The sequence below is a fragment of the Astatotilapia calliptera genome, chromosome 15 (genome assembly GCF_900246225.1).
Source record: "Astatotilapia calliptera chromosome 15, fAstCal1.2, whole genome shotgun sequence".
Lineage (NCBI taxonomy): Eukaryota > Metazoa > Chordata > Actinopteri > Cichliformes > Cichlidae > Astatotilapia > Astatotilapia calliptera.
The window spans coordinates 9,124,785-9,141,298 of record NC_039316.1 but is presented as its reverse complement, the minus strand read 5'-3'; the positions used below and the strand labels follow the sequence as shown (position 1 = coordinate 9,141,298).

The 16,514-nt window shown below is 38.8% G+C and overlaps 1 protein-coding gene across 6 annotated transcripts in view; it reads right to left on the bottom strand.

The window, feature by feature from the left end:
• Window positions 1–16,514, bottom strand: part of fig4a (FIG4 phosphoinositide 5-phosphatase a) — a 56,175-nt gene that overhangs the window by 7,197 nt on the left and 32,464 nt on the right. For all 6 annotated transcript variants that reach the window (XM_026193893.1, XM_026193894.1, XM_026193896.1 and 3 more), the window contains exons 18-22: window positions 15,844–15,902; window positions 13,889–14,036; window positions 13,676–13,759; window positions 12,662–12,857; window positions 4,622–4,710 (exon numbers count right to left, since the gene is read on the bottom strand). In XM_026193893.1, the coding sequence (XP_026049678.1) occupies window positions 4,622–4,710; window positions 12,662–12,857; window positions 13,676–13,759; window positions 13,889–14,036; window positions 15,844–15,902 (576 nt within the window). The remainder of the gene's footprint in view (window positions 1–4,621; window positions 4,711–12,661; window positions 12,858–13,675; window positions 13,760–13,888; window positions 14,037–15,843; window positions 15,903–16,514) is intronic.

The following is a 16,514-nucleotide window of genomic DNA, read 5'->3' as shown; positions in this document are numbered from 1 at the left end:
CTTCCAACATAAATGAAGACAGAAAACTAAACAGCAGTGACGTTTGTAAGGTTACTGAAGTTTGGCTAGCTGGTATATAATGATGTGCTACATGACCGCTAACGACACAGCTATGTTAGCATAATATAAACAAGCTAACTTTTTTTCCACTCGATAAAAGTTAACGTGAGTGTTCTCGGTGGTCAGGAACAAATGTAATCGCATGGCAGGATGCTGTAAAAGGACCAAACTTCAGCTAGGAGAACAACTGAGATAATCCATCCACAATATGAGGTTAGTCATTCATTGCTGCATGGGCTGGGCTGTAGTTACATCCTAAGGTTTTAAAAACTGAGCTTAAATAAATGATTAGCGGTAATAAAAGCCGAGGGAGGTCAACAGTGATCACTGACTGTTTTAGGAGCTTTTTGAGATTAAATAGAAGAAAATACATAACATTAAACATGTTAACAACACAAAAGCCATATTAAACGCAGACTACTTTAGGCCCGGAAGTAGGATTCGTCACGTCATCACTTAACGACCGGATAGAAGTGCTGAAAATTAAGTTAATCTGATTGGCAGTCAAGTCAAGTAAATTGTTTTTTTTGTGCTGCAAGTAGTTTCATCTACTTGGTGACAGAGTAAAAATAGGATGCCATGGGTTGTAGCTCAGAGGTCATCTACTGATTGCAAGGTTGGTTGTTTGTGAATGTTCAATAGAAAGCATTGAAAAAAGTGCTTGTATGAATGGCTGAATGAGGCATACAGTGTAAAGTGCTATATAAAAATCATTTACCATTCAACCTCTTTGCAACTAGAAAAAAAATCGGTGATTGCATTTCATTTTTTTGCTTTTGCGACTGATTGCAAGACCAACTTGCAACTTGACCAACAATCACTCAGAAACATTTTGAAAGGTTCATAAACAACTGCTGCCTCATTTATAAATGCAAACAGGTCGCCAAAATGTTGCAATTAGTCAGAGTCAGTGTGTAGGAATGAGGGCACCTCTTTGAATCAGCAGACTCAATGAGCTGCCAACTGTTGTATTTTGATTACACTGCAATATGAAAGTAAGGTTGCTGAACACTTATATCATTTCGCAATTAAACGTCCATCTTACTTTAACATTTGTATAAGAATTTCAGTTATTGGTCAAGTTTCTGTTCAATCTGAATTTCTATGTACGCAAACTGTAACAGTTGCAAATTTTGCAAAGTTACCACACTGTTATATCAGAACAAGATTGTGTTTAATTCCCAACTTGACTCCATTCAATCTGATAGCAAACTGACCATCTAATTGCCAGATAAAAAGATAAAATAAAATAGTGAGGCGTGGCTAAAAACTATTGCACAGCACAGTACATGAGAGGATGAAAGCTCATGTTACATATCTTCTGATATAATAAACACATAGCATGTATGGCCCCCATTGCTTTAATGACAGCTTGGATGTGAGCTCACATAAACTCAAGAAGTTTGTCTTATCTTAAATTGAGGTTTTGCACAATGTTCCAAAAATCTTCCATTTTTTATCCAATGGGTTCCAGGTCAGGTGTCAGGTGCCCATTGGTATTTTATGGTCTTCAGCAGTTCTTGCAATGCCTTGAAGTGTGTTTGAGGTCTGCAGTCACATGGTCTTTTCCAAACTATAATGTGCACTTACTCTATAAACAGCAAAGATTCTCTTAAAAGAATAACTATCCACCATCTACAGTTCTACTTCAGTCATCCTCTTTGGATTTAGGACAGCAGTGTGAGGGGGAAAAAGCTATCAAAGCTTCATCCAATGATCATTCTGTATAAAACGTGCTGTAAGCTTCCAAAGAACAGACAGACAGTTGTGTTCAGATTCAAAGCCTGCTGATGGCTATTCACTGTGTCCTAAATCAGTGTTGGCAGCAAACAGGGAGAAAGTACAAAATGAAATAGAAAGGACTTGCAGAAAAGAGAAGGAAGGGAAAGGTGGAGAAAGAATAGTGAGGTCAGAGGCGTGATAAACCCGCCTGGTTGATGCTTGTTTTCAGGATGACCCATATCACCCTGAGGGGGTGGCTGCCTGTTCTGCCCCTGTGTCTTGAACACTGCGTTGTTCTGACTGATAATATTAAGTGCCTCATTCAGGATAAAGTAGGCTTCATAGATTTTACTACTTTTATTGAGCAGCATCCGCAGGTGAAAATATCAGATTGTCCAATACTTTGACATTTGACCTGAATGTCTGTCGTTGACGCTAAAATAGTAAATTAGGAAGCTAAACCTTTTCACTTTAACATTCCAGCAGTGCCTAGTCATCTTATGACTAGAATAAAATTAGGACAGCAACCTTCTTGCAACCAGAGCTGTTGAATGGAAGACTCCGTTCACTTCAGTTGACCATTTTTTCATTTTTATAGCAATGGCGGATCATGGTCATTCTGAAAGGTAGCAAGAATTGCTAGCCGTGGCATAGAGCTATAAAAGAACAGAAGTTTGAGATGCATTTCTAAAAGGTAGGAAGTTAAAAAAGAAAAACTATTTGAAGGCCATATGACCCACGTGACGACCCCAAACCCTTCAATCGGGCACTGATTGTAGTATCAGTAACTAAAGTTTGAGGGTTTGAATCATGATTTTATGATTAAACACGTCCCCTAATGGGACACAATCTGTCTCCAAACAATCACAGCCCAGCTTGACTGACTGCAGTCGCTCTCAGATTATCAAAGATTTGCAAATAATTGTTGTTTAATATATACACACAGATTATCACCATGGTACAACCCATCTGAGGTAGTATGTGCTGATGTTGACTACTAGTCTCTTTGCAATGTGGGAACTGACTCAACTGCTTATATTCCTAAATGAAAGCAGGGCTGCCGAGCACTTAAGTCTTTTTACAGTTAAATCGCCATCCTACAGCAACTACATCACTATTTGTTGAGGAATTCAGTAACTCGCAGACTGCAGATGCAAACATGACCCCTTTCACTTGCAAACTGATAGCAGAATGACAGAATAGTCTCTCTGTCTTATTGGCATTTTATTGCTGTCTTGATGCACCAAAACTTTGAAGAAAAAAAAACATTTCAGAGGCAAAGAGACTCCAAATAGCAATAATTGTATCTCCAACCACAGTTTTTCTTAGTGTGACTGAAGCATTAATGGACTAATGGAAACATTTTCATTTCATTACGCAGTCCAGATTTGCAGCTCAATCTTTTAATATAAACATTAGCCTCCTAAGACCTGAACTCTTTCACGGCATCCATTTTAAATTTTTCTTGGCCATTTGAGTTGATTGGGACCTGATGAATGTAAAAACAAAGAATTACCAGATTTTTTTTAACCTAATTTTTGTTTCTGAGACAAATGAGATCCACGTATGGTTTTAACAGTGGCAGTATAATGTCCTCGTAAGTGGATATCAGGCCCTTGTAGAGAAAAATTAACTATTTTCGTCTAGACATCCCAAAATGTGATGTCCACACATGTGGACGCCAGGTCCTGGGAGGTTAAATGAAATTAACAGGTGGGCAGTAAACATTAGTGCCACAAAAATCAATTCACCCCCTCCCAAAAAAAATCTGAAATGTGGTCACAATTTCTTTCTTGAGAAACTGCAAGACAATTAATTTTGGCTTACTAGCTATGTGCAAAAGTTTTATTATAAATATTATTTCTAATATTTATCTTATAAATATACAATTTCTTTGGAAGTCACATATTTTGACCACCAAAATTGAATCTGTTCCCCTCAACTCTAAGTGACAATGTAATGTAATTTTTTCTCCTTGTATTCCTGTCATGTCCAGTTTACAAGACTGGCACTTCACAATAATATTCCTGACGCAATCTTTCCAGTTCGACGACACCACTACACTACAGTCCAAAAGGACACACTTGTTCAGTGTGAAAAAGTGCATTCTCATCAGCTCCAAATACTCAGCGCCTTGATGCACCTGCAGTGGGAGTATTTGGATGTGTGCTGGTGCCTTTGTCTTATTTTCATTTGCGTTGTTTTTTTGTTTTCACTGTCATTACGAGGTTAGGTTCAGGCAATGAGGATGTAAAGTTTTTCACTGGGAGTGACGGGATGGACGAGATCAGATACGAGTACGTCAGAGAGACAGTTCAGGTTGAGCAGTTTGGTAACAAAATTAGAGAGAAAAGGCTGAGATGGTCAGACATGTGCAGAGGAGGGATAGCAGATATAGTGTACAAAGGATGTTGAAGATGGAGCTGCCAAGCGGTAGAAAAAGAGGAAAACCTCAGATGTTGCAAAAGAGGACACACAGAGGGTGTGACAGAGGAGGATGCTAGAGATGGGGTGAGGATAAAGGAAGATGATCCACTGTGGCAACCGCTAAAGGAAGCAGTCAAAAGAAGGAAGAGGTGATTAAGTTCAGGCAACGAAGCTATTTTGTATAGCAAAAGGTCTTTGAGTGGGAAAAATAAAGATTACCCAGTTTGCTTAAATGTTATGTCAACAGATTCTTTGATGGATGGATGGCCATCTTTAAATTTAAAGTAATATTGCTGAGATTGCGTGAGTGAAATTGTGGGCCAGTATCTGTGATATGATGACTACTGAATATATGTTATTACATATTGTTATAGTTTTCATCCCTTGTATGTAATTAGTAGCTCAGATTTACCTTTGGTAAACGAGTAGGTCATCTTCAGAGGGAAACTCAGCCAGATTGAGTCCATAAGGCTCCTTTGCCATGTGCTGCTGATAAACCTCCTGAAAATGTGAAGAGAGACACAAAAACATACTTACGCATGTGGACAAGATAGAAAAAATATTTAAAAAACAGTTTTCATAAATGTTTAATCATGGCTTTTAAATGACCGCAAAAAAAAAAAAAAAAAAAAAAGTAAGCTAGTCGACTTATAACTATAAAACCATACAGACAAGGTCATCAGGTTCAGCTGCTTCTCCCCAACAGATTCAGTAATTAGGATGGCGCAAGGAGGTTAATCTTAGCAACTTCAAAAGTAATTTAATTGTTGGTGTCTGGTAAGGTGCTTTCATGTTCTTTCGTGCTTAGGGACATGCCCTCCTGGGGATCTGTCACACAGTGTTCAGTGTCTGTTGGGATATAATAATCATAATAAACAGGAGATCATAATAAAAAGGTCAAACTGGTTCAAGCTGACTGATCGGAATAGAATTAAACTGTGAGGCAACGGGGCATTTCAAATGTGACACTTAATTAAAAAAAAAACTCAACAGAAACTTTAATTTAGAGAGAACTGTAATCCTTAAAATACAATTATAAACACTCATCATTAATTTATTGTAGTCTGTAGTCTTTTCTTTACAATATAACACATATTAAGATTATCATTGCTATCAAGTGGGGCTGTGTAAATATAAAAACAATAAAATTGTAACAGAGTACCCTCCATTAACAGGCAATGCTCGAGCTAATTTATTTTATTGAAGAAATTGAAAATTGCCAAAGGAATCAAAAGGAAGGTGAAACAGCTGAAATGGTAGATGCTGCAGAATTGTGCAACACGTTTTAATCTTGATAAATAAATGATTAAAAAGTGGAAAACACAAAACATATCCTGTAAAACATCTTTGTTCTCAAAATTTGAGTTCCAATCCAACATCTGCTAGTTTTAGACCAGATTAACATGTCAATATTTTAACAAGATTTAGCAGATATATCTGTATAACCTTCCTGATTATTCAAAATGTCCTATAAAAAAGCATTTTCTAGGTAAAATATGATTTGTGGGGGTGTTTTGTTACATTTTACTCTGCCTATAGTCTCTACGGAAAAGGTAAAAGCCTGTTATGTAACAGCATATACAGGATTTGCATGAACGCAGTCCGTTCTCTCACTTTTCTGACATTGCAGTAATATGTGCAACATAAAGCTTTCAATTTTCCCAGTAACTGTATTGATCTGAGCTGCAGGGAGGGGAGAATTACGCAGGGTGTTACCAGAACCATGTCCAGGAAAACAGCAGCTGTGAACACACACAAGATCACAATAATACACAGAGCCCTGTTCAAAGACTACACGGGGATTCGCAAAACACTAACCGCACCATACACACCTACGTGCAGCACACAGGCGAGGGTGTTGTGCAGGCGCATATCTGCTTGTACAGCAACACACAGCAAATCTACCGAGCACATGCACGCTCAAATCGAGGTGGAATACCAAATGAGCATGTGTAATTACATGGTAAACGTAGTAATGATCCGATGTTTAAATATTTCAACAGTTGTGTGTTGTGCTGGCACCCTGGCAATCCATTCTCGGGGACAGGCTTGCAGGCAGCGACACGAGATGCACGAGAGTGACTGCGTGCGCCCAACACGTGAGCAAGCTGTCCGGCCCAAAATATTCATGACCAGCTCATTGCTCATGGCCACGAGAAGACAGGCAGGAAACCCAAGGAAAATACATCATAAATCAGGAGGAGAAATAGATGGATGGAGAAAGAGGGAGTGCCTCTGCTTTCAACTCTGAAGACCAAATGCCTTCAAGATATTTCTCCTTCTCGGTGCCACTGCCCAGATAAATCAAGCAAAGGTGCTTTTTCTTTTTGTTGTTAGAACAATGTTGTAGATTCAAAGCTTTGTGCTGCACAAATAGGACAATTACATGAAAAAATGTAATGAGTCTACCGATGAGACCTCAAGGACAGCTGGGACTTTCTACAAGAGCAGTCTAAGGTGCCAAGACCTTTAGTGAATTATAAAACAGGAGTAAGCCCAGGCTGAGAATAATGTGAAGATTTCGTAAATCAATAACTAATCTAAATGGCACCTAAAAGGTGGTGGATTAGCCAATTGGTTATGATCAACTCTGGGCTGGACCAATTACAATACATCCGTATTGAGGGGAAAAGGAACGCGATTAGTCCCGTACTTCAGCTAGAATGAAAAAAAGACACAAAGCTGGAGTTATTCTGTCTTTACGCTGTCAGCTGCCTCTTCTCCCCTCATTCTCCCTCCCTCCCTCCCTCCCTCTCCTGTTGCTACTTCAATCATGAAACTGATCAATGATCAGCTGATCGTCTCTCTTGTTTGTTTATCTCCCACTTTGCGCCAGAAACAGGAAACCAGCGGATGTTGCGCTAAACAACAACAGCAGCACGTTCAAGCTTGATAAGCTGTTGTTATAATTTATTTTAAATTAATTTCTAGTATCAGCTGATGTTTGCTGGAGCCACAGCTGTAAAAGCTGCTGCTCATGATATCGGTTTGGAAACATGAAGGTGATACAAATCATACATATATATATACCAACAAGACAGTGTACATCACTGTCACAACAGCGTTTGTTTTAGTTTTGTCTTTTTTTCATGTCATGTCATGATGACTGTGAGCAGCTTCGGTAGCAAAGGCAATATAATAACTCTGAAACCAACAGTTTACACATCACTGGGGGCTCCTTCATGCATGACAAAGGTAATTTCTTAGAAACTGAGACATTTTAAGAGGATGTAGTTATCTGGTGCATCAGTCCTGTTGACACACTGACCTACTCTACCTGTGCTCATTAATGTGCTTCTTGGTCTCACTGTGCTTATAGGGAATCTGGGTCAAAACGTGCATCCAGTCCCCCCGGGACATGAAACAGATACCAATATAGACAGGACATGACAAAGGTTCGTTACTAATATCTACACACATACGCAGATTTTACTGCATTTGATGAACTATACAGTGATGTGTCTGTTTAGAAAGTAGCAAAAGCATTTATCAGAATCGCATATTGAGAATTTTTTTCAATGAAAATATTCCTTTTAGGCCTAAAAAGGTCTTACATGCAATCTACAGCTCTGCCTAATTTGGTATGCATGGATCTTGCCCAGTGTCAGCCAGGAGAGGCTGTAGCTGCCATCAGTCTTAGTTGGATACATGGTTAAGAAAATGAATGGATGAATGTATCTCTAAGAATATCCACTGCAAGCTCTACTCACTCTCAAATTCTCTTGCTACATGGTAGGACGACGCAGTACTTACAGTGGGGCAAAAAAGTATTTAGTCAGCCACCGATTGTGCAAGTTCCCCCACCTAAAATGATGACAGAGGTCAGTAATTTGCACCAGAGGTACACTTCAACTGTGAGAGACAGAATGTGAAAAAAAAAAAATCCATGAATTCACATGGTAGGATTTGTAAAGAATTTATTCGTAAATTAGGGTGGAATATAAGTATTTGGTCACCTCAAACAAGGAAAATCTCTGGCTCTCACAGACCTGTAACGTCTTCTGTAAGAAGCTTTTCTGTCCCCCACTCGTTACCTGTATGAATGGCACCTGTTTGAACTCATCATCTGTGTAAAAGACACCTGTCCACAGCCTCAAACAGTCAGACTCCAAACTCCGCCATGGCCAAGACCAAAGAGCTTTCGAAGGACACCAGGAAAAGTATTGTAGACCTGCACCAGACTGGGAAGAGTGAATCTACAATAGGCAAGCAGCTTGGTGTGAAAAAATCAACTGTGGGAGCAATCATCAGAAAATGGAAGACATACAAGACCACTGATAATCTCCCTCGATCTGGGGCTCCACGCAAGATCTCATCCCGTGGGGTCAAAATGATCATGAGAACGGTGAGCAAAGATCCCAGAACCACACGGGGGGACCTGGTGAATGACCTGCAGAGAGCTGGGACCAAAGTAACAAAGGTCACCATCAGTAACACACTACAACGGCAGGGAATCAAATCCCGCAGTGCCAGACGTGTTCCGCTGCTGAAGCCAGTGCATGTCCAGGCCCGTCTGAAGTTTGCCAGAGAGCACATGGATGATACAGCAGAGGATTGGGAGAATGCCATGTGGTCAGATGAAACCAAAGTAGAACTTTTTGGTATCAACTCAAATCGTCGTGTTTGGAGGAAGAAGAATACTGAGTTGCATCCCAAGAACACCATACCTACTGTGAAGCATGGGGGTGGAAACATCATGCTATGGGGCTGTTTTTCTGCCAAGGGGACAGGACGACTGATCCGTGTTAAGGACAGAATGAATGGGGCCATGTATTGTGAGATTTTGAGCCAAAACCTCCTTCCATCAGTGACCCCATAGAAAATCTGTGGCGGGAGTTGAAAGTCCGTGTTGCTCGGCGACAGCCCCAAAACATCACTGCTCTCGAGAAGATCTGCATGGAGGAATGGGCCAAAATACCAGCTACTGTGTGTGCAAACCTGGTAAAGACCTATAGTAAACGTTTGACCTCTGTTATTGCCAACAAAGGTTATGTTACAAAGTATTGGGTTGTATTTTTGTTATTGACCAAATACTTATTTTTCACCCTGATTTACGAATAAATTCTTTACAAATCCTACCATGTGGATTCATGGATTTTTTTTTCACATTCTGTCTCTCACAGTTGAAGTGTACCTCTGGTGCAAATTACTGACCTCTGTCATCATTTTAGGTGGGGGAACTTGCACAATCGGTGGCTGACTAAATACTTTTTTGCCCCACTGTATCTGCAAGTGATTAATGTCCTTAAATTCATCAATGCTGTGGTCACACTAAGGAACAGTGGTTAGAGACGTCAGCACGACCACAGCTATTGCGACTGTGTGCACTGAATTTGGAGTTTCATCGACTTTGAAATGTTTTTTTCACTGACGGGGACCAGTCACTGAAACAACCACAACTACCGTCTTCTCATAGATTTGAAAAGAGAAGAGAAATGCCTCCACAAATAATAATGCAGTTGCTTGATATAGGAATAAAACTAGAACACAACCTGTTGGCAACCAGCCGAGTCGAGTTCCATATTGCAAAGAGATGCGTTGAGCAGACGAGTTGCAATTGTGTTGTCTTTGTGTTTACAAATTCAAATCATTTTCAAACTGTTACCAATTTGCCTGAGAGTGATTGCAGTAAAACGAGTACTGACTGTCATGATATTGATATGGTAACGGTAAAGAGAGTAATTGATGGTATTGTAAAACCACTACAATATATTTTTAATTTGTCTTTCCAGGAAGGGGTTTTTCCACAAAAAATGAAAGTTGCAAAAATTATTCCTATTTATAAATCAGGTGAAAAGCATTGTTTTACAAATTATAGACCAGTGTCAGTACTCTCCCAGTTTTCTAAGATACTGGAAAAACTATTTCTAAAAAGATTTGATAGCTTTGTGGCTAAACATGATTTGTTGGCAAATTGCCAGTATGGGTTTAGAAATAATAGATCAACAGTTTTGGCATTGATGGATTTAATGGAAGAAATAACAGCATGTATGGATAACAAGAAGTACGCACTTGGAGTCTTTCTAGATCTAAAAAAAAGCATTTGATACTGTTGACCACGAAATTCTAAAAATCAAACTGGAAAAATATGGGTTCAGGGGTGTGGTACTGGATTGGATAAACAGCTATGTGATGAATCGACAGCAATATGTACAAATAAATGAGTTTAAATCTAAATTGATGGATATTGAATGTGGAGTACCTCAAGGATCAGTATTAGGTCCGAAAATGTTTATTACGTATATAAATGATATTTGTAAAGTATCGAAGATACTAAAGTTTGTAATTTTTGCAGATGATACCAATATACTTTGTTCAGGTGCGGAATTTCAACAGGTTTTGGAGGTGATCACAGAGGAGTTAAAGATATTAAAGAAGTGGTTTGATAGAAACAAATTGTCCTTAAATTTAAATAAAACAAAATTTATGTTATTCGGAAACTATAAGAAAAACATTAACATTGAAATTTGTGTCGATATAATATATATCTAGAAAGGGTTAATGCCATAAAATTTCTTGGTGTGATCATTGATCAAAAGGCCTGTTGGAAATCACACATCACTTATGTGAGGGGAAAGTTAGCACGGGGCATTGCTGTCTTGGGGAAAGTAAAAAAAATTCTGGATAGGAAAATATTGTATATGTTATATTGTGCTTTGCTATTACCATACATGAGTTATTGTGTAGAGGTTTGGGGAAAATACATATAAAAGTAATATTCAGACTATAATCATAATGCAGAAAAGGGCCATTAGACTAATAAATCAGGAGGGGTATAGGGCTCACACAAATGCACTCTTTATTAGGACGCAAGCTATAAAATTCCAGGATCTGGTGAAGTTTAAAACAGTGCAAATAATATATAAGGTAAGGAAAGGGATGCTCCCAATCAAAATAAGTAAATGGTTCTTAGAAAGAGAAGGGAGGTATAATTTTAGAGGGAAGTGGAATTTAAAATTACAAAGAGTAAGAACAACATTGAAAAGGATGTCTATTTCAATAGCGGGAGTTAAATTCTGGAATGAGTTAAAAGAAGAAATAAAGGTCAGTAGTGATATAAACCAGTTTAAAATAAAACTCAAAAAAGAAATATTAAATAAGTATAAGAATGAAGAAAATGCAATTAACCCAAGACAGCAGTCAAACTCATGTTTATTTTCTTCTGCAAATTAGCAAATCTAAATATAGTTTTAGTTGAACATGTGAAAATATTTTTTTGAGATGTTATGTTCTAAGTTGAAGGTATTGTATACGTTTTTGTGGTTCAAATTTAGATGATGAGGATGTAAACCTGAGGGGGTAGGGCTAAATAAGTATATACTTCTGCCTACTCCTTTTCAAACAACTGTATGGAATGATTTTATGAAATGTTGGTGAATGTATATGTTTGAAATAAAAAAAGAACTGAACTGAAACTGAGTCAGACTGACTTTTTGGAGACAGGTAGCCTCCCACCAGGTGACCCATGAAATCCATTTACAATCAAAAGTGCAACATACTCAACCTCTTGTTACTAGCCGGTTGCCACAACTACTTGCAGGCAAAAGAATTCAGTGCAATCATTGGGTAAACAAATTCTTCCTCACTGCCTCTCGTATTTTATTTTTTTTAACTCTAGTGTGATTTTAGGCTTTTAATGTGAGTGTTAGGGAGTTTCAAAGCTGATTTGGACCATAAAATCTACCTTGGCAAGAAACCAAAAAAGAGAACCGAATCAGTCATCAAAAAATTAAGGCAAGCCGGAAACCCGCTGGTGACCTCTCATCACCTGATGTTCTAAAAGCAGCCAAAAATCCCGAAGCACATGCCCCACATTCTCACCCAAAGGGACCATCAAGGACATCAAAAAGGTTTACACGCTATCACAATACACGTGCACAGAACCAGAAAAACCAAAATAACAACAAATGGAATTATGCAGGATTGATTTGTTTCCTTTGACAAGCAGAGTAGTAGCAGCAGTAGATTTGTAAGCAATAATACAAGAGAGGAAACTGTGCAACTATCTCAATTCATTTCTTCAATGCGTTAGAAGAAACAAACACTATTTAGAGCCTCAGCTCTATCACTGACACCGATTAAGGTGACGTCTGCTCTTCCGTCTGACGTAAACCAAAACAAAGAACTAATTTCTTCTGGGAGACTTAAGGGAGGTGGGCGAGAGAGAACACAACCAGGGTGACATACTCATACTGGAACGCAACATTCATTTGAGGCCTAAAATATAAGCAGTTAGCAACCCAGCATAAACTGAGAAGTGCTGGGAGGTCTTTAGACAACATAACATATCCTTGAATTATTAGAGGATATTAACTTGTTAAACAATTACACTCAGAAGTGAAATTATTTTTAATTTATTTAATAAGATCCACAAATTCAAATCTGATAGCTTCCTTTAATATATTTGGGGATTTGAATCTGCCTTGTTAGGACAGTGTTTGTGTGTTCATACCTCCTGGGTGCGACTACTCTCTCCAGACTCCGTTAGCAGTTTGATCGGTGTGGATCGTTGAGATACAGTCCCCTCATCCTCACGGTCCTCCTCGGAGTCATCCTCTGATGTGCTAGATATGGCCTCCTCACTCGGGGGAGGAGGTGCGCTAGCTGCAGTCTTCCTCTGGAGAATCGTCTCCTCTTTACTGCTCTTGCTGTTGCCAAGATCCACACGCATGCACACAGATCAACGTATGTACAGTATAAACACATACAACTATCGTTCATGTATTGTACATTTTACAGTTTAGTCAAGCAGCAGAATCCCGATTATTTTTATCATGTCTAATGAGTCATCAGATCAGAAATGGCACCATGTTCTTCCACAACATCTCCCAGCAGAAATGTGACTAAACATGTAACTGAAACAGACTTCATGGTTCCCAAAGGCTGTACGAGTTTGAGCCCATGATCTCTGTATACAGAGGATTCTGCAAATGTTATCCCTGACCGCAATATTAGGAGGAGAACCTTGCAAAGCAAGCAAGAAAAAGCAGATATGAAGGATAAGAGTAATGAAACACAATTCTTATTCTCAGAAAAATGGCAACAGGTACACAGAGCAGCTTTTGGGGATGTAGATTAGCTTGTACAGGGAAAGCTATCTGAAGCACAGAACACAAATGGACTTCAATTGCATGCTTAAACATGTAGATTCTAATTTCTATTTCTACAGCAAATCAAAAATAAGCATTTCATATGTAAGGGTCTTGCTAATGTAGGGACAATGAAAAGCACATGAGGAATTGCATTATCCTATTTTTTCCTGTGTGCATACATATTTATTTGGAAAATATATTAACATATAAATGTTTTTTGAAACCAAAAAATAGGGGAAAAGTGTAACATTGCTTGTGGTTAAACAAAGCTGTGTGCATGAGGGCACAGTGACATCGGGCTGATTTATTTTTCATGTAATAAATAAAAAGCTACAACACAAAGGTTGATGTGTACATGGTAGTACTACACTCACCCCAGCACTGATTTTCCCGTTTCCTCTGGCTTGCGCACTGTGAACGGGTTTGGATCCGCTCCCACTGTTTTGGGCATAAATTCCCTTTATGATCAGAAAATAGCTATTAGTCGACATCCTGCATAACAACAACAGCTAATAAATTCAGAACACACTGTTTATCAGAGACATGTTTCACTACCAAAATCATTGCTTTTGTATGTGTATATCCACCTTGCAGAGTTGGTCATGGCAATGCAGAACGTGTCATCAAAGGAGGTAAGTTCATACGGTTTGAAGAATTCCGTGTAAATGTCAATACTCTCGTCCAACTGGTTCATTCTCTTCACTTTGACCTTATTCATATTTTCCTCACAGGGAACTGCATCCAAACAGGAACAGAAATAATATTAATATTTATAACAATTACAACCGCTACACCCACACACTTTCAACACAAAAATACACTATATCGCCAAAAGGATTTGCTCATTTGCCATCATACGCCTGTGAATTGAATAACATCCTATTCTTAATCCACAGGGTTTAATATGATATGACATTAGCCCACCCTTCTTCCACAAGGTTTTGGAGTGTGTTTATGGGAATTTTTTGCCATTCTTCCAGAAGCACATTAGTGGGGTCAAACACTAGTGTTGGATTAGAAGGCTTGGCTCGGATTCTCCACTCTAATTTATTCCAAAGGTGTTCTATTGGGTTTAGGCGAGACACCTCGAGTTCTTCAACACCTATCTTGCTAGTCAGTGTTTTAATCGACCTTGCTTTGTACTGTGATACACAGCTATCTTTGAACAGGAAGGGGTCATCCCCAAACTGTTCTCACAAAGTTGAGAGCATCAAATTTTCCAAAATGTCTTGGTTTGAAGCATTAAGAGTTTCCTTTCACTGGAACTAAGGGACTGAGCCCAATTCCTAAAAAACACAACCCCACATCATAATCCCCCCTCCATCAAAATTTTAACTTTGCACAAGGGAGTCACGCAGATCACGTTCTTGTGGCAACCACCAAACCCAGACTCCTCCATCAGATTAAAGAAGATTCATCACCCCAACGAACTTGGGACTTTCTGCACACATTATCATATTACCACTGGAATTCGACAAGCTCATGAGACCAACCCATTCTTTCACAAGCATTTGTAGAAGCAGAATGCATGCCTAGGTGCTTGATTTTTACACCTGTGGCTAGGGTTGTGCGATATGACCAAAATTTCATATCCTGATATAAGATATCTATCGTCCCGATAACGATATAAATCACAAAAATTTAACATTTTCTGTAAATTCTGTGAATCTCGGGCAGCTCGACTTGCGTGAAGCGTTTCCAGCTGGGCGTCGTGTACCTGGGTCGAGTGTTTTAACTGATGTGTGAAACAATATATTTTTAGACATAAGTTGTAACGGGCGCCGTTTTCCTTGTATTTATTACACAGCATGCTGTGGGGAAAAGCCTGCTCTAACGTTTGAGTCTAAGGTTTATTTTTTAGCACCTGACGGCTCTTTTTTGCTTCTCATCCGTAAATACTCTGCATAGTGTGATTCAGTTTATTTTGAAAAGTCTCAACAGGATCTTGAGCTTTATTGTGAAAGGTTTATGTGGAAAACAAACAAGCGGACACGCAATGGTTTTATCGTCGTAGTTGCTAACGACAACGCATAAATACAGACACTTGTCCGTCTGTAGTGCGGTTATATAAAATATAAGAGAAAGAGAGAACTTTAAGAAATTAATATGGCGACTACAGTGACCATCAAAACGATGAAAAAAATATTGCAGTAAACAGTTTATTTTGCGACACCACGAAACAAAATGAAACGATAGACATTTTTATATCGTCATCCGATATATATCGTTGTATCGAACAGCCCTACCTGTGGCCATGAAAGTGTTTGGAAGACCTGATCTCAATGATTTGGCAATATAGTGTATATTTAAACAAGTCAGTTACAACATCAGTATAAGGTTTGTTGAATCCCTAGATTGGTCTGCAGAGTTATTTTGCATTTATTTTTTACCAACAATAATTGCAACCAAATACACAGTTCCTGCTAGGCTAAGGAATATGGTAAGCAATGACAGACAAAGCCATTGATGGTTGGTCGTTCAAATCAGTTTCATAAATAGTTCTGTTTCTTACAATTAAAACCATTAAATTCATTGACAATACCTTCATCATAGGGGACAGGAAGGTAGGACAGGACTCCCTCTGACCACCAGAGTGTATAGCTACAAACAAATAAAATACACAGCATTAAAATATTAAAACTTTTGAGAAGGTGAACGCAACCTAAAGTCTGAATTAGTCTCTTCTGGGACTTAACCTACATTTGGAAAATTGGCCTGTCTGGACCACCTAGACTTTTATTCAATGTGAGCAATTTGAGCGAACGCTCTTATGATGATCTGGTTTAGCGTGCGATTTGCTTCTTACTCCTCTTTGAGAGGAAAAGCGCAAAGTGTGGAAGCTGAATTGAATTTAGCTGCAGCCATGCTAATTTCTTGGAATAATGACTGAGCTACTTTGGCCCATTGTGGCTACACAAATTCGTGGCCTGAAAAAGAAAATTGGGTCTGCTTTTACGTAAGCATGAAGACAGTATGAAGCAACCAAAGTGAATACACTCTCACACTTACGCGCATAAATAACAAGCACAAAATCACTCTGGGTCAAAACATGAAGTGAATTGCAGTCATTACTGGATCATGACTAGGACAGACCAATTGATAAACTGACATTGTGAAATTTGTAGGACATCAGCTTGAACAGACAACACCTGCATGAACAAACAACAGGTGATAGAGACATGTGTCATACGGACATGCTTATGTACTGCATGG